The sequence below is a fragment of the Amblyraja radiata genome, chromosome 1, assembly GCF_010909765.2.
Source record: "Amblyraja radiata isolate CabotCenter1 chromosome 1, sAmbRad1.1.pri, whole genome shotgun sequence".
Lineage (NCBI taxonomy): Eukaryota > Metazoa > Chordata > Chondrichthyes > Rajiformes > Rajidae > Amblyraja > Amblyraja radiata.
Window position 1 is genome coordinate 177,110,178 of NC_045956.1, and position 25,903 is coordinate 177,136,080.

General features: G+C 45.4%; 1 protein-coding gene across 2 annotated transcripts in view; it reads right to left on the reverse strand.

Annotated features, from left to right (window-relative positions):
- The window catches only part of atrn (attractin), a 358,557-nt gene that overhangs the window by 306,164 nt on the left and 26,490 nt on the right, over window positions 1-25,903 (reverse strand). For both annotated transcript variants that reach the window (XM_033035556.1, XM_033035562.1), the window contains exons 2-3: window positions 9,223-9,306; window positions 536-649 (exon numbers count right to left, since the gene is read on the reverse strand). In XM_033035556.1, coding sequence (XP_032891447.1) covers window positions 536-649; window positions 9,223-9,306 — 198 coding nt within the window. The remainder of the gene's footprint in view (window positions 1-535; window positions 650-9,222; window positions 9,307-25,903) is intronic.

Genomic DNA, 25,903 nt, shown 5'->3' on the forward strand with positions numbered 1-25,903 from the left:
CTGGATTATTTCAAGAGTTAGATAGGGCTCTTAAAAATAGCGGAGTCAGGGGATATGGGGAGAAGGCAGGAACGGGGAACTGATTGGGGATGATCAGCCATGATCACATTGAATGGCGGTGCTGGCTCGAAGGGCCGAATGGCCTACTCCTGCACCTATTGTCTAATGTCTATTGTCTATTGATTGACAATACAAATCTTTAAACTCCAATATACTTTAATGGTACCATACTTAGTGCAGTGGCACTCCACTAACCAAAACATTAGCAACTAGTCATTTAGTTGTCAGTTTTAATGGCCTCAAACATGAAAGTGTGTCCATTATGTAATATCATTAATTTCTCCTTATGTATCTTTCAACTCCAATTTTACATGAAAGCTTGATACCATTATTTTTCCTGCGCTGACAATCAATTAATTGTTTCAGCTTTTGATGCTCATTGTACAACACAACTGTGCAGTAGCTTTAGTCAACCAATGATCTGGAAATTCCACAATTAAAGTAATCAAAAATCTAGCCGAACAATGCTTCTTACCTGAACACAGCTAATAATGGTGAGTAAATAGAGTCCCCATCATACACGTATAAGTGATCCCAGCTGCACTCTGTAGCAAAGTGAATGAATCGAAGCCTCAATATAGTGTTTGGCCTGTGTACAAAAACAAATTCAGGTTAGAATGGTCTCAGTTTGCGAATAAGTATTTCACACTGCTTACTTTTTTTGTTTAGACAATAGACAATAGGTGCAGGAGTAGGCCATTCGGCCCTTTGAGCCAGCACCGCCATTCACTGTGATTATGGCTGATCATCCCCAATCAGTACCCCGTCCCTGCCTTCTCACCATATCCCCTGACTTTGCTATCTTTAAGAGCTCTATCTAACTCTCTCTTGAAAGCATCCAGAGAATTGGCTTCCACTGCCTTCTGAGGCAGAAAATTCCACAGATTCACAACTCTCTGGGTGAAAATTTGTCCTCATCTCCGTTCTAAATGGCCTACACCTTATCTTAAACTGTGGCCCCTGGTTCTGGACTTCCCCAACATCAGGAACATGTTTCCTGCCTCTAACGTGTCCAATCCCTTAATAATCTTACACGTTTCAATAAGATCCTCACTCATCCTACTAAATTCCAGAGTATACAAGCCCAGCCTCTCCATTCTGTCAACATATGACATTCCCAGGAATTAACCTCGTTAACCTACATTGCACTCCCTCAATAGCAAGAATGTCCTTCCTCAAATTTGGAGACCAAAACTGCACACAATACTCCAGGTGTGGTCTCATTAGGGCCCTGCACAACTGCAGAAGGACCTCTTTGCTCCTATACTCAAACTCCTCTTGTTATGAAGGCCAACATGCCATTCACTTTCTTCACTGCCTGCTGTACCTGCATGCTTACTTTCAGTGAGTGATGAACAAGGACCCCCCAAATCTCTTTGTACTTCCCCTTTTCCCAACTTCCCTTTTAGAGATACAGCGTGGAAATTTCGGCCCACCGAGTCCATGCCAACCAGCGAGTTCCCGTACACTAGCACTATCCTACACATTAGGGAGAATTTACAATCTTTACCAAAGTCAATTAACCTACAAACCTGTATGCCTCTGGACTGTAGGAGCACCTGGAGAAAACCCACATGGTCACAGCCCCAATCATTTCACAGGTTACCAATTTCAATGGTGTTGGCATTAGTTTATTATTATTACGTATATTGAGATACAGAAAAAAAAAACGTGTTTTGCATGCTATCCTAATAATCATAATCATAATTTATTAGCCCATTATGTTTTGCAACATACGAGGCATTTGGTTTGCCATACAGTCATAACAAAAAAAGCAACAAGACACAGAACTACATAAAAATTGACATAAACAGCCACCACAGTGGCTCCTCCACATTCCCCACTCCCTTTCCTCCCGCGGTCGGGGGAATCGAACCATCCGCAACCGCGATCGAGCTCCCTCATCGGGACGGTCTAAGCTCCCGCATCGGTGCTGTCAAAACTCCTGCGGCATGGAGTTCTCGAATTCGGTCCCAAACCAGGGACAGCGAGCTTCACAATGTTAAAGTCCACAGCTCCCGCAAGTTGGAGCACCAAACAAAGGCTGACCCCTGGCAAAGAGATCACCCGCTCCAAGACGTTAAAGTCCGCGGATATGTCCCAGTAAGAGGCCGCCAACGCCACAATGTTAGGCTGCAGTACGGGCGGAGATGGCATGGAAAATGTCGCATCTCCGTCGAGGAAAGAGATAAAAGTTTCCCCCACCCCCACTCCGCACGAAAACTAAAGATAAACTAAAACATACATTTTACAACAAACTAAAAACACAAAGAAGGAAAAAGACAAAGACAGACCATTGGCGAGGCAGCCATCGTGCGGCGCCCCCTGATCATATCATATATGAGTATATTAGGTTGTGCAGAAGGGAAAATAGAGAGCAGATACAGTGTTAAAGCTACAGAGAAAGCATAGATTTAAAAAAAGTGCATTTACAAAAGATCAATCACACTATTGATTGATTTCTACAGCGGTGGCAAAAGTAATATGCAGACAAATGAAATGAATGAAACAAAGAATAGTCAGAGGCTTTCAACTAGCCTATTATTAATTCAACAAAAGCAGATAAAGGGGATAAGAGAATTAAGTTCCAATTAAATATATAGAAGTGCTTTCTAATAATTATATAAAAAGCCCAATAATGAAGAAAACGCACAAGAGATTAAATAACATGGAATGAACCAAAGCAATTGAAAAAAAAAAAAAGTTACTAAAATTCTGAAAACAGACAAAGTTCTGAAGATATTTGACACAAAATGCTGGAGTAACTCAGCGGGACAGGCAGCATCTCTGGAGAGAAGGAATGGGCGACATTTCGGGTCGAGACCCTTCTTCAGGCTGATGTCAGGGGAGAGGGAGGTACATAGATACATATGTACATAGGTACATAAGCGCCTTAAGTATTAGAAAGGCGCTATATAAATCCCATCCATTATAGATAAGGAAGTGTATAGATAAAGAAATGTAAGGTGTGAAAACAGGACAAAGGGAATGGAGGTGGCCCAGGACAGAAAGGTCAGTGTGGGAATGGGAGGAGGAGTTAAAGTGCCGAGCAACCAGGAGATCAGGTAGGTTTAGGCGGACTGAGTGGAGGTGTTCAGCGAAACGATCGCCGAGCCTGTGCTTGGTCCTGCCGATATACAGGAGTCCACACCTGGAACAGCGGATACAGTAGATGAGGTTGGAGGAACTGCAAGTCAACCTCTTCTACACCTGAAAAGACTGAAGGGGGGTGGTATAGGGACAGGTGTTACATCTCCTGCGATTGCAGAGGAAAGTAACTGGGGAGGGGTGTATTTCTGAAGACATTCAGCAGGTCAGGAAGCAACAGGAAAGAATTAACCTTTCAGGTCTATAACCTTTTTATCAAAACAGTGATTTAAATAAACTTATTTTAAGTTGCCGAGAGGGGGATGGGTGGAAAAAGCAAAAGCAATGTTTGTCATTGGTTTGAGACCAAGATTGTCCAGATCATACAAATGCTGTGGGTGACATCCAAGAAAAGCTGAATGCTTCATATTTATAGATTTAGAATCAAGGAAGTGTAGGTGCTGGTTTACAAAAAAGAATAAAAATGCTGGAGTAAGTAACTCAGTGGGTCAGGCACCTGGTAACATCTCTTGAGAACATGGCTTGGTTTTGGAACAACTCCATCCAAGACCGCAAGACATTGCAGTGAACCGTCGGCGCAGCCCAGACCATCATACAAACCAATCTCCCTTCCATTGACTCCATTTATACCTCACGCTGACTCGGCAAGGCCAGCAGCATAATCCAGGACGAGTCACACCCTGGCCACTCCCTCTTCCCCCCTCTCTCATCAAGAAAAAGGTATAGAAGTGTGAAAACGCACACCTTCAGATTCAGCGACAATTTTTTCCGACCATTTTTACAACTAGAGAGCAGTCCTGAACTACTATCTATCTCATTGGTAACCCTCGGACTATCTTTGATCGGACTTTACTGCCTTTATCTTGCATTTTACTTCGGAGTCACGTGAGTGACCACGGGAAGAAGCCCCGTTCAGCCGCACTTGCGTCATTACGTCAGACGCATTGGTGCAGGCGACCGGTTGGGGAGCAGGAGCTCCTCCAACGCGGTAAGTTTAAACTCAAGGTAAGCTTGGTTTCTTACCTGTTTTATTCCCTGCAGGAACCTCTTGTTCCAAAGGCTTTCTGCCGGAGGATTCGCGAGGCCCGACGAGGGAACCAGCTATGGGCTGTGGGGAAACCCCGGTTCTTGCCGCCAAGAGCGGGTAGCTGGGTTGTCGGGTGTCGCGAAAGATGGTCGCTGACGGGGGTCAGTGGCTTCCAGGCGCTCCGGGTGCCAGGAGGGGTTCCCTCCGATAGGCACAGAGACGCTGGGGTACCCAGGGAGGGGACCTCCAGCAGGCCGGGTGCTGGGAGGGGTTTTCCCTCCGACAATAAAATTTATGCGGGGGTGTCCCGGGGAAGGGAACCTCCAGCAGGCCGGGTGCCGGGAGGGGTTTTCCCTCCGACAATATGAATATGAATGCTGGGGTTTCCCGGTGATGGGACCTCCAGTACACCGGGAGTCGGGAGGGCTTTTCCCTCCGATATGAATGTTAATGCTGGGGTTCCCGTGGAGGGGACCTCCAGTAGACTGGGAGTCAGGAGGGGATTTCCCCCGATATAAATATATATGCCGGGTGTCGGGAGGATTTCCCCGATATACATATAGAGGATGGGGTTCCCGGGTAGGGGAATCCAGTATTTATGCGGCTTGCAGACCGCAGGGGTCCCCAGGGAAGGGGTTAAACGGACCGGAACGGTCAGCCCTGGGGCCGGTAGGGGTTTTCGTGAGGGATTATGAGGGATTACGTGCCCTCCGCTCCCAGCCTCATTAAGATGATCTGGTAGTTCTAGTCTTCTTTCATCTTACTATCATACTTCAGTCACTATTATTATCTGTGATTTCACACCGCTGCTTTTAAGATAGACGCACGTGCGGCTGAACGGGGCTTCTTCACGTAATCCCTCATCGTAACTCCTCATAAAATAAAGATCAAACTTCAAACTGGTAAGTTCTCGTTTAATCTTACTATTAAACGTTATTCTCATCATGTATCTGGCCACTGGGAATGGCTGAATTGTAATCATGTATTGTCTTTCTACTGACTGGTTATACAGCAACAAAAGTTTTTCACTGTACCTCGATACACATGGCAATAAACTATACTGAACTGAACTAGATAGCTGACATTTTGGGTCGGGACCTGTCTTCAGACTGATCAAGGGAGATCCTTCTTCAAAATCATCAAGTCTGAAGAAGCATTCCGACCCGAAACATCACCTTGCCATGTTCGAACGTTACCTTGCAATGTTCTCGAGAGATAATAATAGATTTGTCTGGAAGAGATGAAACAGGCAAATGGCAGGGAGTGTTGATGGAGCAGTAGACAGAAGAAAAAAATTGCTGAAAACGCAAGATGCCGATCACAGCAGCTGCTGAAAATTCAAATAAAATGGAATGTGAGGAATGTTCATCATATTCATGATAAGAATAAGTCGAAGTCCAAAGTAATGGTGGCCATTATATATTTTATTATGATGACAGAATATGACAACAAAGAGTAAAGCTGATTTTGGGAGGTTGCATAAATAACTTGGGAAGACAAAGCAGGCAGCAATGTTGGTGAACAACAATTTTCAACGCCAGTGCAAAACATTTAGAAGAGATTTGAGAGCAGGAAAGAGAGTCTGTGGGGAAACATAAAACTAACACACACGAGACTCCATGGATCAACATAGACATACGGGGTCAATTGAGGCTAAGGAAGAAGATTAAGTGCACTGACAGCAGCAGGGAGCAAACAATGAGTGAGACAACACAGGGGTTAAAAAAGTTAACAATTTAAAGAGTATCCATTAAATTGAATTGTCAAGAGACAAAAATAAAACACGAAAAACGTAGACACATTAATTAAAATCATGAGCTGGATTGGACTGCAGCCAATAAGAATTGTACCAGAGATAAAGATAAGGGGAGAGTAGTTGAGCTTTAGTGATACAGAGCAGAATCAGACCCTTTGGCCCACCGAGTCGTTGCCGACCAGCGATCCCTGCACATTAACACTTTTCTACACGTACTAGGAACAATTTTCAATTTTTACCAAGCCAATTAACCTACAAACATGTAGGTCTTTGGACAGTGTGGAAACAGGCCTTTCGGCCCATTGAGTCCACACCAACCAGCGATGTCCGCACACTAGCACTATCCTGCACACTAGGGACAATTTACAATCCTTTACCAAAGCCAATTAATATATAAACCTGTACATCTTTTGTGTGTGGGAGGAAACCGGAACACCCAGAGTAAACCCATGCGGTCACGGAGAGAACATGCAAATTCCGTGCAGACAGCACCCGTGGTCAGGATCAAATCCAGGTCACTGGCTCTGTAAGGCAGCAACTCTACCACTGCGCCACCATACAGTCAGTCCCATGATACCAGAATTTTCCATTCCCTGCATATCCAGATGCATATAAAAGCCTCTTAAATACCACTATGGTATCTGCCTCCACCACCACCTCCGGCAGCACGTTCCAGGTCCCCACCATCCTCAAAGCAAAAACACTTACCTCGCACATCTTAGATAACCTTCACTGTCCATTAGACCACCAATTTTAGCATCGCTTGCAAACTTACTAACCATGCTACCAACATTCACATCCAAATTGTGTGTGAGTGCCTCCGTGTGCATGCATTTACACGCACATGCGCGTTTATGCGTTTACATTGGTGCAGTTGATCAAAATCTCATTTTAAATAACCTTCGCTATCCACTATACCACCAATTCTAGTGCTGCCTGCAAACTTACTAACAATGAGGTTTGAGATCTCATGTTCTCATCCAAATTGTGTGTGAATGCATGAGTGATCATGCTTTTGCACGTGCGTTTGCAGATGTTTGTGTACACGTGCTAATGTGTGCATGGATTGAAGTATGTTTGTTTACCTATTTGTTTGTTTATTTATCTATCAATCGATGTAACGAGGGAAAGTCAAGCATTGATTCTAATGACACACCACTTGTTACAGCACTCCAGGCTGAATACCAGCATTCCACCAGCACCTTCCGTCTGCCTTCCTTCCAACCAACAAATTTTGTATCCAATTGGCTCGCTCGCCTTGGATCCCATGTGTTCAAACCTTCTAGACCAGCCTACCATGCGGTATCTTGTCAAAGGCCTCACTGACATCCATGTAAACAACATCTACTGAACTGCCCACATCGATCCACTTGGTCACCTCTTCAAAAAACCCAATCAAGTTCATGAGACATGGTTCCCATTGCACACAGATATGCCGGCAATCCCTAATCAGTCCTTCCCTTTCCAAATGCATATAGATCCCGTCTCTCAGAATCGCTATGAGTAATTTAGCTACCACTGATGTTAGACTCACTAGTCTGTGGTCCCCTGGCTTGTTCATGCAACCTCTCAAAATTATCCCACTCCATTTCCTATTCCTTGATTCACTTTCCCAGCTAATCAAGATCCCACTGCAAAAAGTGAAAGGCCTGGATAGAGTGGATGTGGAGAGGATATTTCCACTAGTGGGAGAATCTAGGGCCTTGAAGCCATTGCCACAGAATAAAAGGCCGTATGTTTAGAAAGAAGATGAGAAGGAATTTCATTAAGAGAGGGTGGCAAATCTGTGGAATTCATTGCCACAGAAGGTTGCAGAGGCCGTCAATAAATATTTTTAAGGCGGAAATCGACAGATTCTTGATTAGTACGGGTGTCAGGGATTATGGGAAGAAGGCAGGAGAATGAGGTTAAGGGGGTGAGATAGATCAGTCATGATTCAACGGGCCAAATGGCCTAATTCTGCTCCTGTAACTTCTGTACTCTTGATAACCTTCACTGTATACCAGATTATCCATTTCAGCGTCATCTGCAAATTTACCAACCAGGCATCGTTCATTCACATCAAATAGGCAACAGATAACAACAGCAATGGGCCCAGTACTAATCCCGGAAGTGCACCGCTCATTGCAGACCTCCAGTTTGGAAAGCAACCTCCCATCATCACTCTCTCCTTCCTACCATGAAGCCAATTATGTATCCAATTACCTGGCTCTCCCTCGATCCCATGCAACCTAACCCTGCAGAGTAACCTATTACGCAGAACAATATCAAAAGCTTGGTGAAGTCCAAACATACTAGGTCTACGGCCCTGCCCTCAAACATTTGTGGTTACTTCCTTAAAGCAACTCAAACAAACTTAATTGAGGTGAATCAGCATAAAGCCGTGCTGATTCACCCCAATTAATCCCGGTGTTTCCAAATATATCTATCTCAGGTTTAGTTTCAGTTTAGTTTATTGTCACATGTACTGAGATGCAATGAAGAGCATTGTCCCTATGAAGAGCTTTGTCACTTGTCCCTCAGAACCCTCTCCGGTAACTCATGTACCACTGATGTCTGACTTACTGGTCCACAGTTCCCAGGTTTTTCTTTGGAGCCAGAAGGCCATAAGTGATAGATTTAGGCCATTCGGCCCATCAAGTCTACTCCACCATTTGATCTATCTCTCCTTCCTAACCCCATTCTCCTGCCACCTATATTAATAAAAAATCTATCTGTTGAAAATATCCACTGTTGACCTTTAAAGCTTTCTGTGGCATTCACCACCCTCTGACTCACCAGCCCTGCTTAAATAAACACACAAATTGCTGCCCTCAATCACGCTGTTCTTGTTTTCTTTTTTATAAAGTAGTGCAAAGGGCTTCACTGGAATGAATACCGATTCTATGGCTTCTCCAGTATAGCTTTGACAGATCATCGAATGCGGGATTCCAGAAAGGGAAGTAGTAGGCAATGGTATATCTGTTAGGTAATGATAGCTGCACAAAATGTAGTAGGAAACAGCTTTGTAGCTGTTAATAGTCCTATCACTTCCTCGTATAAGTTCCAATCCAAATCCAAAGCCTTTTCCACGAACATCAGCTGAACGCCAGGGGAACAAACAGTTATCAGAGCTGCTCAAACACTTCCTTAATAGCTAGAGTGACTGCAGATGCTTAAGTATGACTCCTCTGAGCAAATGACAACATTTGATACAGGTTCCATTATGGGGAAGAAAGTCCCTTGCAAAACCAGACTTTCTAGGGTGAATGGAAAAGACAAAAATACTCACGTTCCTTCAATAAGCCATGTACACTTTGTCTTGTATTTATAGTTCCCTGGACCATCAGTAATATATCCAAATTGTCCAGTTAATCTGCAAAATAAACAAAAGTTCAGTTACTACAATTTTAAAAATAAATATTTTTCACGTTTTGATACTGTTACAAAAGCCAGTTAGAGGTTTACTTGAATGGAAAATTAAAGCACGACCAAATTAAATTAAATCATTCCAAACCCAAGCCAAAGCCGTACAAATTTTTTTGCTAGTTAACCCTGACACACAGTAAGGTCCCTAGGGGTCAGATCGAGTTGCCAGGGCTCTATCCAATTATCACATTCAACATTATCATGATATATAACACTCAACTCTCACATTTCCATGCAACATTTGTTTAAACTTGTTCCAAAGCCTGAAGGTACACCAGATTTGACGACTGAGAACATGCTCATAGATAAATGGAAACGATAACGCACAAAATATTTCCATATGCAGAAGAAAATGTTTGAAAATTGATTGAAACTATAGTCAGAAACAAAGAAAGCACCAATTTCAATATGACCTCTCAAGTAAATGACTGGATCGCTATCACGCAAACATAGATTCACATCATAATAATTTTTTGAATTTCCGACTCTGCACACGTGTCACATAATGCAAAAAATATTTCTCAATCCATATCAGCAGTCATAATGTCACTGCTATTCAATGCAGTTTTTCTCCATTACCACAGTTTACCCGAAATGTGATATTTGCGGTTGCAATGAATAATCAAAATAGATAATATGGATAAATGACAGAAAAGGCTTGAGAAGCAAATGGAGGAAATGGGGGAGGCGGTGGCGAGGAGATCCCAACTGCCTCCCCTTTGGCGGCGGCACTTGGCGATGGACAGTCAGGGGCGGAGATCCGGGGGGGGGGGGGGGGGCGGCAGGGGGGACATGTCCCCCCCGTTTTGAGAGGTACCCACCCGAGAGCCCCCCACGTCAGGAGACGTCGGGAGTCAGACGGGAGCGGTGCCCCCAGCCAGCGCAGAGAAGCAGCGCTAAACCCAGCCCAACCCTGCCTCTCCCGCCAGATTATCCCTGCCTGGATTTACGGAAAATGTGTCATCAGTCCAGGCATGACCAGGCGAGACAGGCAGACTTGAGCTGATTTAGCGCTGGATTGAGCCTCCGAAGCCTCGTGCGTGTGTGTGAGTGTGCGCATGCGCGCGCGGCTGCCAAGATATTGTGTCCCCCCCTGTCCCCTCCATATTTTGATAGCGATTTCCGTGTCTGCGCGATGATGCCGGTGTTGTCCGAGGAGCACTGACCTTCCTTCCCACCTCCTCTGCCCCTTCCTCTCTCTCTCTCTCTCGTACGCCCCCCTCCACCCCCCTTGTCCTGAGACCCCTCCTCTCCATCCCGCACTGATCCCCATTCCTGCCTCTATTCAGTCCTAACTGACGTCCCGTGTGCTCCCCTCCTCATCTACTCCCCTTCCCCCCCCCCCATCTATTCATCCTGCACTGATCTCCCTATCCACCTTGCATTGATTCTCCTGCCACTCCCCATCAATCCTACACTGATCCTCCAATTGATTCTGTACTGACCCCCTTTCCCATCCATCCTGCACAGATCCCCCCATTCAACCCCACTGTCATCCCCCGCGCTCCCCCCTCACAATTTTACCTACTCCAACCAAAACTAATTCCCCTGCCTCAATCCATCCATTCCGCACCGATTGCCTTCTCAAACCCCCCCCCCCCCCACCCCCATCTATCCATCCTGCACAGATTCACACCCCCCCCTCCCAATCCTATTGTGCTGGAAATGTCTTCAGAGCGAACATTGACTATGTTTTTAATAACGGAATGCAATCAAATATGTTTTAATTCCCAATGTTATTTGTTTTAATCCATAAAGATGGATTAATTAAATTGTGAACACGTGAAACATTAAAACCGCAGTGTTCGATTGTCACTGCTACCGTTGACACGTTATTACAGAATTCATTTTAACTGCAAATCAATGCTCTTAATATGGAGTATCAGTACTGTAGTTATTTAATGAGCAACATTCACAATTATACGTTGGATTTATCCAGGTTTTACTTCTACCGTCAGTCATATACATCACAAATTTGGTCAGGAGATATTTCAGTTGAAATTTTAACGTTAATTCTGAAGTGGGAATGATGGAAAAAACGGTTATCAACAATTTTTTTTAATTTGTTGCTTACAAACTGGGTATCTTCATTGCTGTTCACAACACATACATCTAATCTGAATGTCCGGTAATGTGGTGTCTTGACACCTTTAAATATATTACCAAAAGAACATTTGCTACATTTATGTCCTTTGGCCATCTCTTGTTAGTTAAGCGGCTTTTTCACGGGGCGACTTGACGCAAGAGTTAACCAGAGTTTAACATCGTGGGAACCTTGTGCGATAACAGTACGGCATTCGTGGACCACCGTGGACCACCGTAGCGCTAACGGCAGGTAATCGTGTAACTTGGTCACTCGGGAGCAAATTCAAGAAAGTTTGAATTTCTCCAAGAGTGACTTGTACACTTGTGGTTGAGCATTGCAACATTGTATGAACATAGTGGCCAGTGCGATATCAGTGCGATATCCGTAATAACTCTTGCGGGTACCGTGGGAACTCCTGCGAACGGTGAGTAACTGAGCAGTTTGATTGTCAGTGCTTGTTTTACCTCATTGTTAAATAAATATATTTTTTACTATCAGATTGATGTCTGCAATTCTTCATTAACACATCACTACAAGATGAATGTCTCTAATGTTATAATACCTCTCATGCTGAAACACAAAATAGTTGAAGGGAGGTGAAATAATCACATTTTCATTCTTTTTCATTTTTGAGTGTTCAGGTACCTCACTTGCTGAGCTTTTTTACTCCAGCAGTTTGTGTCTCTTTTTGTCTAAAGCAGTTTCTAAGACTGTAGGAACTCCGCGGGCCAGGCAGCAACTACGGAGGGAAATGGACAGGCGACACTTTCTTCAGGCTGCCTTATCTCTCTCTCCTCCCCCCCCCCCCCCCCCCTCCCCCCTACTTCCACGCACACACACAAATGCTGGAGAAACTCAGCGGGTGCAGCAGCATCTATGGAACGAAGGAAATAGGCAACGTTTCGGCCCGAAACGTTGCCTACTTCCTTCGCTCCATAGATGCTGCTGCACCCGCTGAGTTTCTCCAGCATTATTGTGTACCTTCGATTTTCCAGCATCTGCAGTTCCTTCTTAAACACAAATGCACCGAGTTCCTCCAGCATTTCGTGTTTTGCTCAGTATTCCAGCATCCGCTGTCTCCCGCGTCTCCAATAAAACAAAACTACTGTCAAAAGGGTGAAGAATAGGGGCAGAGATAGATACATTCCTGATTAGTGCGGCTGTCAGGAGGTTATGGGGAGAAGGCAAGAGAATGTGGTTGAGAGGGAGAGATAGATCAGCCGCGATTGAATGGCGGAGTGGACTTAATGGACCGAATGGCCTAATTTTGCTCCTATAACTAACAAAGATAGTAATTGTTAGGGAAATGTAGTTATTAAAGACGAGGGGGAGCAAAAATGGGCAGTCTGGGATGGCTCGCGAGATACTTGCATAGAGGCACAAAAGTTAAAGAAAGGGCAGATAAACAGAGAGGGGGGGGGGGGGGGGGGGACTTCCCTCAGTGCCCATCTGTTAGCATTAATTGGACAGTTCGGTCTGTGAAACGCAACACGCCAGCCCCGACATCCAGCCCGGTGGTCAGTCCTTTGAAGATAGACACCAGTTGCTTGGAGCAACTCAGCCGGACAGGCAGCAACTCTGGAGAGAAGGAACGGGTGGCGTTTCGGGTCGAGAGCCTTCTTCAGACTGAGGTCAATCCCCTGCATGGATAACAGGAGTCCCAGCCAACACGACAATCGCCCGCTGCACAGTCTCGGAGCTTCCACTGCGAAAACGGTGCCTACATTTGAGCACTTATGTAACTGAACTATCCTAACACCAACCACAGAGCATTCCTGAACTACTACCTACCTCATTCGAGACCCTCGGAATGGGTGACGTTTCGGGACGAGACTCTGAAGAAGGGTCTCGAACCGAAACGTCACACATTCCTTCTCTCCAGTGATGCTGCCCGTCCCGCTGTGTTACTCCAGCATTTCGTGTCTATCTGCCGTATGCTCTGTGATGGTCATCTCGGAGTCAAGTGGCAACTCTGGTCTGTAGACACGAGGAACTGCAGACGCAGGAATCACGAGCAAAACACAGAGCGTTGGACGAGCCTGACCCTTTGAGTTCCTCCATCACTTTATGTTGAAGTCAGGTCTGGACATTGCTTGGCTCAGTCTCAGGCGCCGGCTAACTAGGAAGGTCGAGTCAAAGTCCAGCACTAACACTCAAGAAATAACGTTTGCGGCCTGATGTTCCCAATATTTAATTGAAATCATTCATAAAGTAAATAAATAGATACCGGTCTAATCAGTATCTACGGGATTGGACAGGCTAGATGCAGGAAGAATGTTCCCGATGTTGGGGGAGTCCAGAACCAGGGTCCCAGTTTTACAGTCTACCGTGGGAACTCTTTAACTCAGTAAAGTAAAGTAAAGTAAAGTAAAGTAGCCTTTATTGTCATATCAGCGCACAGGCAGCAGTTGATTGTTGCTCTATTCAGTTTCCCAGGGGGTCGGGACAGGACTGGAGTTGGGAGGGAAAGGTGGGGGAGTCGAGGGAGAGGAGGGGGAGACAGATGGGGGTGTCTTCATTTACTGGCGGCGGGTGTCTGTCACTGAAACAGGCAGGTGAGATTTCACATCCACCTTGTGTGTGCCTCTCTCTCTCTCTCTCTCTCCCTCCCTCCCTCTTACACAGGCTGAGAGACTCTGCCTCTGTGAGTGTACGTCTCTTTCTCCCCCTCTCCCACACACAGTAAGACCGAGGTACTGTGCTCAGTCCATCTGTGTCTCCCACATACACAGTAAAACATGTCTCCAAATGAGCCAATTCAACCAAGGGAGGATATTTATAGTGTGTGAAAAAAAAGTGACATCATTTGTGCCACGTGATGATTTAACAACACTTCACAATGTTCATTCAAGATTTAACGGGAAAGCTCGGGAGACGGACAAGTCACTCGCACAAATAACAGAAATGCCGAGTACCGTGGGAACTCTTTATCTACCCCCCCGTTATATCGTGTGATATCGTGCTAGACCACGACCACTTCACTCTGGTTACATCTTGCGTCAAGTCGCCCCGTGAAAAAGCCGCATTAGTGTAATGTTTAACCTGTCAGATGGGTATAGTCAGTTTTAACAGCTATTATCATAAAATGCCTTTAGAAAATTCCTTGCAACCTGTATATTTTGTTGTGGATAAATTATGTGGGAAGCGAGTGTTTCTGTACCAATAGCAATAACGACCCATGCTATGGCCATGTCATGATAATGTTCGGTCCTTCACAGAAAACATGCTTGCATCAATCTGTAGTGTGCATGATTAAGCATATATGTTATCATGGTCCAGGATTTATTGACACAAGTTGATCATACGCTGAATAATCCAACCACACTTTTGTTTGGAAGTGGTAAGAAATAATAAAAATTGCATTAATTGCAATGTGTAAAAAGAGTTGAGATACTGTATTATAATTTTGCTGCATGTCATTGTGGTATATATCATGTCTTGATTGGTGAATATGCTTAGTTTGTGACTTTATTTGTAGCAGAAATAAGATGTGAATGCTTCATTGAGCATAATTTCGACTGGGAACTACGCACTTCGTCCGACCACATAATCGAACGCGTCATGCAAGCGATCCTAAGTGCCCATCTAAACTGTCATTTGGCAACCTAAAAAGCTCCCAAGGGTGTCCTCTGTGTGGCGAGAGAGAGGGAGAGACACACACACACCCACACACACACCCCCCACCCCCACCCCACAAAACACCTTCCTTCGCCAGCCCATTATACAAGCAGGGGACAGGGCAGGCAGGGGGAGCAGTGTCTGAGTGAAATTGGCACAAAGCCAATAGGGCGCTGTCATTAAAATAGCTAAAGCACAGTGTACGGTAAGTCCTTTAAAAGAGGGGGGAGGGGGGGAAGAAGGGAGAGAGGGGGGGGAGAGGGGGGGGAAGAAGGTATGGAGACAACTTTTAAGAAGCCAGAGATACACGGCTGTGAAGCTCGGCGGACATTTAACATTACCGGTCGGTTATCCTTGGTTCTGAAAACTACTGCTTACATTTTTTTTTCCCAATGAGCCAATGAAATTCACCGGTCAGCACTGGCTACAACCTACAAGAACCTCCGAGAACCTTCGACCTGGCAACCCACTTGGACCTCCTGGCGACCCACTCGGACCTCCTGGCGGCCAACCTACGGCACGAGAATTCTCGCTACTCTCCATGTGGCTTCATTCTAGTCGCCGCTAATTTTTCAACATGTTGAAAAATCCGCGGCGAACTTAATGAGGCCACGGCTAGTTCCCAGAATGCAGGAATTCCTCACGACCATGAAGGCGACTCCCCGGCAACCTCCCGCAAACAAGTGGACATAGGAGCAGAATTGGGCCGTTCAACCCTTCTTTGAGATTATTCCGCCATTCAATCATGGCGGATCTATTTTTCCTTCTCAACCCCATTCTCCAGCCTACTCCCCGTATCCTTTGATGCCCTGCCTAATCAAGAACTTTAAAATAAATTTGGAAACAAATCATTTCTCTGCAGCTTGTACAAGCTGGCAGTCATCTTTCAGCATATCCACTGGCGTGTTTATGACTTTTTAAACGCCAAGTGTTACATTCTGTTTTTCACCCTATAATTTTCCTTTTATGAAGTGCTCAATAATACTCTGCTGCCACTCAATATCAATTTCTCACCATCTGATTGGGGTATGATACCACACTTGGGTTTTGCAAGAACCAATTGGCTCTCAATCTTATTGCGAACTTGGCACAAATGACACAGATGAGATTAGGGTGGCTTCATTTGATATCAACACAGCATCTGATTGTGTGTGGCATCGAGGGGAGCCACAATCCAACACACACACAGTTGGAATCAGCTGCCAGAGGAAGCGGTTGAGGCCGGGTTCAAATTCACAACATTTAAAAAGACACTTGGACAGATACGATACGATAAAACATTATTCATCCCCGGAGGGAAATTGGTCTGCCGATAGTCACACCACACAAGGTACACAAAAACTTGACATTAATAGTGAAAACAAAAAAAAGGCAAGCGACTGTTGTCAGGCTGCCGTGTGCGCAGCGCCTTCACCGGAACAAACGAACGAACACAGACTTATCCCCTGGGCAGAGGATTCTAAACTAGAGTTCCCTCCCCTACACCGGGTCCCCATTTGTTCTCCCACCGTCCCTCACGACTGTCACCCCACGCCGGGTCCCCATTGTCTTCTCCTCTGTCCTCACGTTCATCGACCATGAGGTTCCCGCTGATGTCCCCGCCGAGTCTCCCGCTGCAGTCTCCTGCTGCCGCAACCAAGGCTCCCATCGCCACCACCGCTGAGGCTCCTTCGGCCCAGATAGGCCTCGCCGCCCACCTTCACCGCAGTCCCTGGGAGGCCTATGGGGCGAGTCGGGCCTACCGGGACGCGTTATGGTCTTCGGTCGTCATTCCGGTCGGCGGCGGCTCGGCAGGTGGATCGGGCCCGCACGGTACATGGATAGGAAAGGTTTGGATAGGCATGGTACAAGCGCAGACAAATAGGAGCAGCTTGGTGAGGCAACTTGGTCAGCATGGACAAGTTGGTTGGAAGGGCCTGTTTCCATGGTGTACACTATGACTATAACCATCAGAGTCCTCGAAGATCAATCTTTTGCGGGATTATCACCGACCCAAAAACCAGCTGCTGTACATAAATAGATTTAATGCACGAGTAGGTCATACGACTATTAGAAAATGCTGGAAATGCACAGCAGGACAGGCAGCATCTGGGGAGAGAATTAGGTTTAACGGTTCAAGTCATTGGCCTTTCATGAAATGCAACATTATTGATTTAGTCATAGAGTCTTACAGTGTGGAAACAGGCCCTTCGGCACAACTTGCCCACAACAACCAACATGCCCCATCTACACTAGTCCCAACTGCCTGCGTTTGTCTCATATCCCTCAAAACCTGTCCTATTCATGTACCTGTCAAAATGTTTCTTAAACGGTGCGATAGTCCCTGCCTCAACTACCTCCTCCGGCAGCTTGTTCCATGCGCCTACCATGTTTAGCGTGAAAAGGTTATTTAACTGTCTTGTTTACTATGGAAATGGAAAATATGAAGATATTTCCACATTGGGGAATGCAGTGCGTCAAAATGCAATAACAAAGGTAACTGATGCGACTCGAAACGTTGAGGCAAACAGTTGACGACTTTAGATGCAGCAGAGAGCCTGTGAGCTTTTGCAAGACAAATTTTCACAAACCGATCAAGGACTAAGCGATCAATGTGCTCTGAAATTGCCACATTATGGGTTCATTTTGATGTTCACAAGGACATCAATGTTTTACATCAGTTTCTGTCGCACCAGGGAAGGAGATGTAACAAGTGGCAGAAAGTGGACAATGATCAATCACTTTAGCAGTTTTTCATTTATTCTTATCTCCTGCAGTACACGAAAGCAATCATGCAACATTGGAGAAAGGACTTTTAAGCATCTCAATGCCAATTTGCAAATCGGACTGTGTTGGCACATAATTACATTAGCTAAATGGGGGATGAAAAAGCACTCTACATTAAAATTAAATTTCAACTCGTAATCAGCATTTAGTTACCAGAGCTACTTATAACAAAATTAAAGTTACTATGTGCAAGCCTAAAATATCTGTTAACAGATTAATAACAACCAGTTCTTCTGAAGATAGACACAAAAAGCTGGCGTAACTCAGCGGGATAGGCAGCATATCTGGAGAGAAGGAATGGGTGACGTTTCAGGTCGACACCCTTCCTCAGACCCGAAACGTCACCCATTCCTTCTCTCCAGAGATGCTGTCTGTCCCGCTGAATTACATAAACTTTTTGTGTCAATCTTCAATTTAAACCAGCATCTGCAGTTCCTTCTCACACAACAAGTTCTTCTGGATGTCTGGAATTCCTTCATACCTTCCTTCAGCTGTACTGAAATAATGGTTAATATCCCAAACTAGGTTGACTTATAACCCAGTGGTAAAAATGTTGATTTTTCTACAAACAACATGAGGGATATGTGGAGCGGTATGAAGAGCATTAAGGGGCTGTCCCACTGCGGCGACCTCATTGCCGAGTTTAGAAGAGTTTGCCCTCGACTTATTATTGCAGCATGGGCGACACGAGGTCCTAGGAGGTCTTTGTAACTCTCCTTCATGCTCGAGAGTAGTCCCCACGCACTAGAGGCCTCAGCTAGGACGCGGCGTACTTTTTAACATGCTGAAAGATGCCCACAAGTAAAAAAAGGTCACCATGGGGGGGGGGGGGAAAGCGATATTTTTTTAACTCGTAGGTTTAGTCGAAGTAGGTCATAGCAGGTCGGCATGTTATTCGTAGGTAATTGAAGGTAATCGAAGGCAGTCGAAGGTAGTCGTAGATAGTCTTCAACGTAGTCGAAGGGAGGTGTCGAAGAAGATCGAAGGAGGTCGTCTTCACTCTCCACTATTCGGTGTCCAATTTTCCCGAAGCTAGTCTACAACATAGTCGAAGGAGATCTTCTACATAGTCGAAGGAGGTCTTCAACATTACTCTTTTTCAAACTCGCCAATTAGGTCGCCGCAGTGGGACAGCCCCTTTACAGGCTACAAGATGAGCAGTGGCCTGGGGAGGGAAATCAATCAAGACTTGGGCAAACAAGCTAAACCTGATTTTTAACAGATTTGATGGGGGGGTCTCTGCCCACACTCCCCCCTCCCTGCTGCTCCCCAATAGACTCTCCCCCTCAATCCCCCTGGTCCACTTCCTCTGCCCTTTCTTTGCCGCACCTGACCATCAAGGCTGAGCAGGTGAGAAAGGAGCTGAGCAGACTCCGCCCAGGCAAAGCCGTGGGTCCCAATGGTGTCAGCGCATGGGTACTCAAGGCGTGTGCCAGCCATTCAGCATATCTTCAACATGAGCCAGGAGAGGGTTCCTGTGATGTGGAAGACATCCTGCATGGTCCCTGTACCAAAGAGGACGTGTCCCAGCTCCTCCAATGACTTCAGACGCTAACTTAACACATCATGAAGTCCCTGGAGAGGCTGGTGCTCACTCACCTGCGACCCCTGATTAAACCCTACCTGGACCCCCTGCAGTTCGCTTACCAAACAAAGATGGGCGTTGAGGGTGCCACCATCCATCTGCTCCGCCGATCCTATGCTCACCTGGATAACCCGGAATGCAGTGTGAGAGTCATGTTTTTTTACTTCCACAGTGCTTTTATCACCATCCGGCCTGCACTGCTAGGGAGCAAACTGACAAAGATGCGGGTGGATGCTCCATTGTTGTCCTGGATCACCAACTATCTGACTGGACGACCTACAGAACTGTGTCCCGGACATTGGGGTCAGTAACACAGTCATAAAACGCAACAAGATACGTGAAACATGAAGTCCAGGATTTGGGATGTTCAAAGATTGGGGGGGGTGGGGGGGGGAGTCAGCCTACCACGTGATAGAAGGGGGAGGAGTTGCACAGTTTGATAGCTACAGGGAAAAAGGATCGTTCTGTGCTGCATCTTGGTGGAACCATATTGTTGCTGAAGGTGCTCCTCAGGTTGACCAGTGTGTCATGGAGAGGGTGAGCTGCATTTACAATATTGATCTGATCTCCGGCCACACAAACGTATGAATTTGGAGCCGGACCAAGTCACTCAGCTGGTACAGCCTGCTCCACCATTTACGAAAATCATGGCTGATCTGACTGATTCCTCAACTCTGCATCCTTTCAACACACAAGTCAAGACAAATCAAGTCAAGTTTTATTCACATAAAGTGCAAGTGAAATGAATTTTCCAGCAGCAGTACCATAAAAAAAGAACACACAATACACAATAAACATTTACTCAAACATCCACCACAGCATTCATCACTGTGGTGGAAGGCACAACATTTGACCAGTCCTCCTCCATTTTCCCCCATGGTCGGGACCTCAACCCTCCAGATGTTCAGACAAGGTAAGTCCAGGTAAGTCCTGAATTGGTGCCTTCCCACCGGAGACGTGTAGGCCGCAGACCGTCGGTCGAAGATTTAAAGTCCCCGCCGCACCGCAGACAGAAGCACCACAGACCACAGGGCCGGCGGTCGGAGCTCCTCTCCAGGGATCCCCGGCGAGGGTCCCCGCCGCGCCCGCGGTAGAAGTTGGCCTCGTTATTTTTCAAGAATCGATTTATCTTTGCCTTAAAATTATTCAATGACTCTGCTTCCATCGCCCTTCGAAGAATTTCGAAGACCTATTCCCACAAAGCAAAAATTGGCTCCGTCCTCTATTTAAATGGTTGACGCCATATTTTTAAACAGTGATCCTTCCTCTGGGAAAGCCTTTACAAGTTACTTGTACGATCACAGAAAAGGTGGAAAAACTGCTCCATCGGATAAACACAAGCTGTTCACGTCCATTCTTGCCATTTACTTGGTCGTTAATGGACATATATACTGGGTACTTGAAAATAGAAAGTACAGCACAGGAACAGGCCCTTTGGCTCACAATATCCGTGCCAAACAATTCTTCTTCTTGTTTCTTCTTCTTCTTGCATATGAAACATAAACCAAAGGAATAGTTAGATCTCAAGCCGGGTGTTGAGCAGCCAGGTTGTTGGCTCTGCGTCAATGTCTGCCTGGCCCTGAGCTCCATTTGGTGGGTGGTAGAGCGGGCACCCAGAGATGACATGGTTGACTGTCTGTTGTTCTGCTCCGCATTCACAGGCTGGGATCTAGCGGAGTCCCCACCTCCACATGCTGACATTGAAATGCCCAGTACGAAGTACAAAAAACAACTGATGCCAAGATAAATAATTTTCTCTGCATTCATATGATTTATACCCCTCCATTTCCTGCTTATCCTACCCTAAAACAAGTTGTACCACAATCTTAGTTACTTTCAATGTCTTTAATTTAGAAACATCGAACAGAAAAATAGAAATGCACTGAGGTTTGAGCTATTTGTAGCTACAAACTTATCTGTTTCTGCCGCCACCCATCAGCGCATTCTGGCATCCACCACCGACTAAAAAAGCTTACCCCACACATCTCCATTAAATTTCACCCTCTTCTGAAGAGATTCTGAACTTCCCATTATGAATATGCTAGAAATCTAAAACATGAACAGAAACACAGGCAGCAGCGTCAATGGAAGGAGAAACACAGCCAGCATTTCTGGTTGAAGAGCTTTTGCTATTTAACAACCAAGGCGCTAAACTTAACATAGCTTCAGTTAAGTTGACCACAGCTTTGAGACAAAAATGTATCTTTCCTATTTAAGATTTTTTTCTCAAGGTCAGAAAACAATTGATGACCTCAAAATGCGCGGGGATCATTGGTCGGTGCGGACTCGATGGGCCGAAGGGCCTGTTTTCATACTGTATCTCTAAACTAAACTAATTGCTTGCTAATTAACAATCACAAAATGAAAGGTCGGTCACTATTATAGATAGAAATATAGTCATGTTTCACATTAATGACCCTTCATGGGTTGACCTGATGTGCTAACAGCCTCTCTTCTCAGAAGTTGCCTGACCTGCTAGTTCCAGCATCTGCAGTATTTTGCTTTTGCACTATTTGTTCTATTCTTTTTTCAACATTCCGGTCGCTCACAACTTGAACTATGAACCATGACTTTCCACATAGGTTTAGGTTCATTATTGTCACATCTAAAGTTTTGTTTGGCATGCCATCCAAACAGATCAGATTTTCCATACAAAAATACAATAAGTAGAGCAAAGGGGAAGATACAGAATGCAGAGATACAGTTCTAAGTATTGTAGCACATCAGTTCCATAGACTAGGTCCGATGGACTTAATGGGGCAGAGAGGAATCTGGTCATAATAGTACACCAACACCTCTACTTCCTTAGAAGGCTTAGGAAGTTCGGCATGTCCCCAACAACTCTCACCAACTTCTACAGATGCGCCGTTGAAAGCATTTTATCGGGATGCATCACAGCTTGGTTTGGGAACAGCTCCATCCAAGAGGGCAAGAAATTGCAACGAAATGTGGACGCAGCCCAGACCATCACACAAACCTACCTCCCTTCCATTGACTCCATTTACACCTCACGCTGCCTCAGCAAGGCCAGCAACATAATCAAGGATGAGTCGGACCCTGGCCATTCCTTCTTCTGGCAATGGGTATAGATGTGAGAAAACGTACACCTCCAGATTCACGGATACTTTCTTCCCAGCTGTAATCAGACAACTGAACCATCTTACCGCAGCTGGAGAGCAGTCCTGAGCTACTATCTACCTCATTGGTGACCCTCGGACTATCTTTGACCGGACTTTATCTTGCACTAAACATTATTCTCTTAGGTATCTGTGAATGACTCGATTGTAGTCATGTATAGTCTTTCCGCTGACTGGTTAGCACGCAAAAAAAGCTTTTCACTGTACCTCGGTACACGTGACAATAAACTAAACTGAACTGATGAATCGGAAAGTACCATAGGTTTCTTTGCAAATGGATAGTTTAGTTCCACCATTTAATAATTCTCTTTGCATCTGACATTTTCAAACATGAGTGCTGACTTTGCATAATAGCACCTATGCCACTTCCGTTACCCTAAATCCAAGTTGGTACCACAATCTTAGTTACTTTCAATGTCTTACAAACATCGAGCAGAAAAATAGAAATGCACTAAGGTTTGAGCTATTTGTAGTCTGATGGAAACCTGTGCAGTCCGAGCCACAAATTCACAATTCACAAATTTTTCCTTGATCATTTATGACTAAAGCATAGTAATTCTCATGAAGAGCAACATTTTACATGGTGCCTTTGATGTGGCAAAATATAACAAGGTACCTCATTACATTTTTTTTAATTAAAAGGCTATGGAGTTATCGGTTAAAAGTCAGCAGGGAAGATTGCTACAGCAACTTGGCCTGGAAAATTAATTTTTCAAAATTGATACCCAAGCTCAGTGGTTATGGTAGATCAGAAGACATAAGAGCTGATTGGGCTATTCGGTGCATTGAGTCGGCAGTGGCAAAGCAGTACATTTGCTGCCATACAGCGCCAGAGACCCTGGTTCGAGCCTGACTACGGGTGCTGTCTGTGCAGTTTGTACGTTCTCCCCGTTATCTACGTGGGTTTACTCCCGGTGCTCCAGTTTCCACCCACACTCCAAAGATGTACAGGTTTGTAGGATAATTGAATTCGGTAAAATTGTAAATAGTCCCTAGTGTGTAGGATAGCTCGACTGTATGAAGATCGCTGATTGACGCGGACTTTGTGGGCCGATGGGCCTGTTTCCATGTTGTATCTCTGAAGTAAAGTAAAAGAATCTGCTCTGCCATTCGATCATGGCTGATTTATTTTTTCCTTCCCATCCCATTTTCCTGGCTTCTAACCATAACCTTTGATACCCTTATGGGCCTGTCTTCTTCTTCTTCTTGCGTATGGCGTACACAGCCTAAAGTTATCGGACAAGTTGTTCTATTTGATTTTATTTGATTGTGCACGCCGGGTTGATTGCATTTGTCGATACAGGGCGGACCACGTGAAGGTTGCAATCTCCCACCCCGTGGGCCTGTCCCACTTAGGAGATTTTTCAGGTGACTGCTGGCGACAGTCAAGTTGCCTGAAAAACCGGCGGCTGGAACGGCAACTGTCAGAGTGGAACATACACACATCTCTTCCCTCACCAGCCCGTTATGCAGGCGGTGGACAGGGCAAGCGGGGGCAACGCAGTCTGAGTGAAATTCACACGGTGCAAAGCCAATGTGATACATACACACACCGCGATGAACAGGAAGGTTGGCGCAGTAATTAAGACGGTGAAAGCACAGTGTACGGGAAGGGTCACGTAAGTCCTTTAAAAGAGGGGATGAGAGTGTGGGGGGGGGGGGGGGGGGTGGGGTGAAGAAGTTGAGACAACTTTTAAGAAGCCAGAGATACACGGCTGTGAAGCTCAGCGGACATTCACATTACCGGTCGGTTATCCTTGGTCCTGAAAACTACTGGTTACGTTTTTTTTTCCAATGAGCCAATGAAATTCACCGGTCAGCACCGGCTATGACCTACGAGAACCTTCGAACTCCTGGCAACCCACTAGGATCACCTGGCGACCCACCTACGGCACGAGAATTCTCGCTACTCTCCATGGCGGCTTCATTCTGGTCGCTGCTAATTTTTCAACATGTTAAAAAATTTGCGGCGACCATAATGAGGCCGCAACTAGTTCCCAGAATGCGGGAACAACTCACGACCATTATGGCCCATGCAACCACCCGCGAACATGTGGCGACCATGTGGCAACCGCATAGTCTCCTGCCAAGAACCTACCAATTTCTGTTTTAAACATACCCAATGACAGCCTGCAGGGATTCACCACCCTCTGGCTCATGAAATTCCTCCTAATTTCCTTTCTAAAGATGCGTCCTTTTATTCTGAGGCTGTGTCCTCACGTCCTAGACTCTCCTGGAGTAAGGAACATGCTGAGCCACAAGGTTACAGATTGTCATACAGTGTGGAAAAAGGCACTTTGGCTCAACTTGCCCACACCGGCCAACACTTCCCAGCTACACTTGTCCCACCTGCCAGCATTTGGTCCATATCCCTCCAAACCTGTCCTATCCATGTACTTGTCTAATTGTTCTTAAATGTTAAATCCCTGTCTCAACTACCTCCTCAGCTTGTCCATACATCCACCACCCTGTTTGTGAAAAAGTTACCCCTCGGATTCCTATTAAATCTACAACTCCATACAAAGTACAACTCCGTACTTCCTTTTGCCCCACATCTATTAAACACCCCGATGGCAAGAAATGTATTCCGTTTAATACAGAATTTGTTCTGCGGATCATGTCAAAGAGTCACGACAGAACCATCTTCACAATGTCTCAACAATTGTCAGTCCTGCCAATATAGTCGTGAATAGCTTCAAATGTACCCTGCAGGGCTGGGCCTATGGAAAGTGGGCTACTGTTTGACATCACGAGATATCACAGGGGCTGGAGTTGATGTACTCTGACCGCATGCTATTGCCCTTTTCAATATACTCTGTCAGTGATCCAGGCTTAGTGCTGGAGGAATCTGGGGCATGAACCGCATGGATGATTAAGAGTGACCTTGCCTGGGATGGTGTGGCGGTATTAGACAGTTCTAAAAATATACAGTGAAAAATGTTGTTTGCAACCAGATATATCATTATATACACAAGTGCAATGGAACCAATCACAAGTACTACAGGTAGTACAAAGAGAAAATACCAGAGTGCAGAATAATTACAGCATTACAGCTACAGCACGGAAACAGGTACATCGGCCCCACAATATCCGTGTCAAACAAGACCAACTCTTATCTGCCTGTACATAATCCATATACCTCCATTTCCGTGTGCCTACCTAAAAGCCTCTTGCATGCTACTATCATATCTGCCTCCACCACTCATCACCCTCTATGTAAACATTGTCCCTCTCACCGTAAACCTATGCCCTCTCATATTTTATCTCACCTTCAAGATATGATCTCCCATCCTGGGGAAAAAAAGTTTTGACCCTCTACCATATCAATGCCTCACATAATCTTATCTCCTTC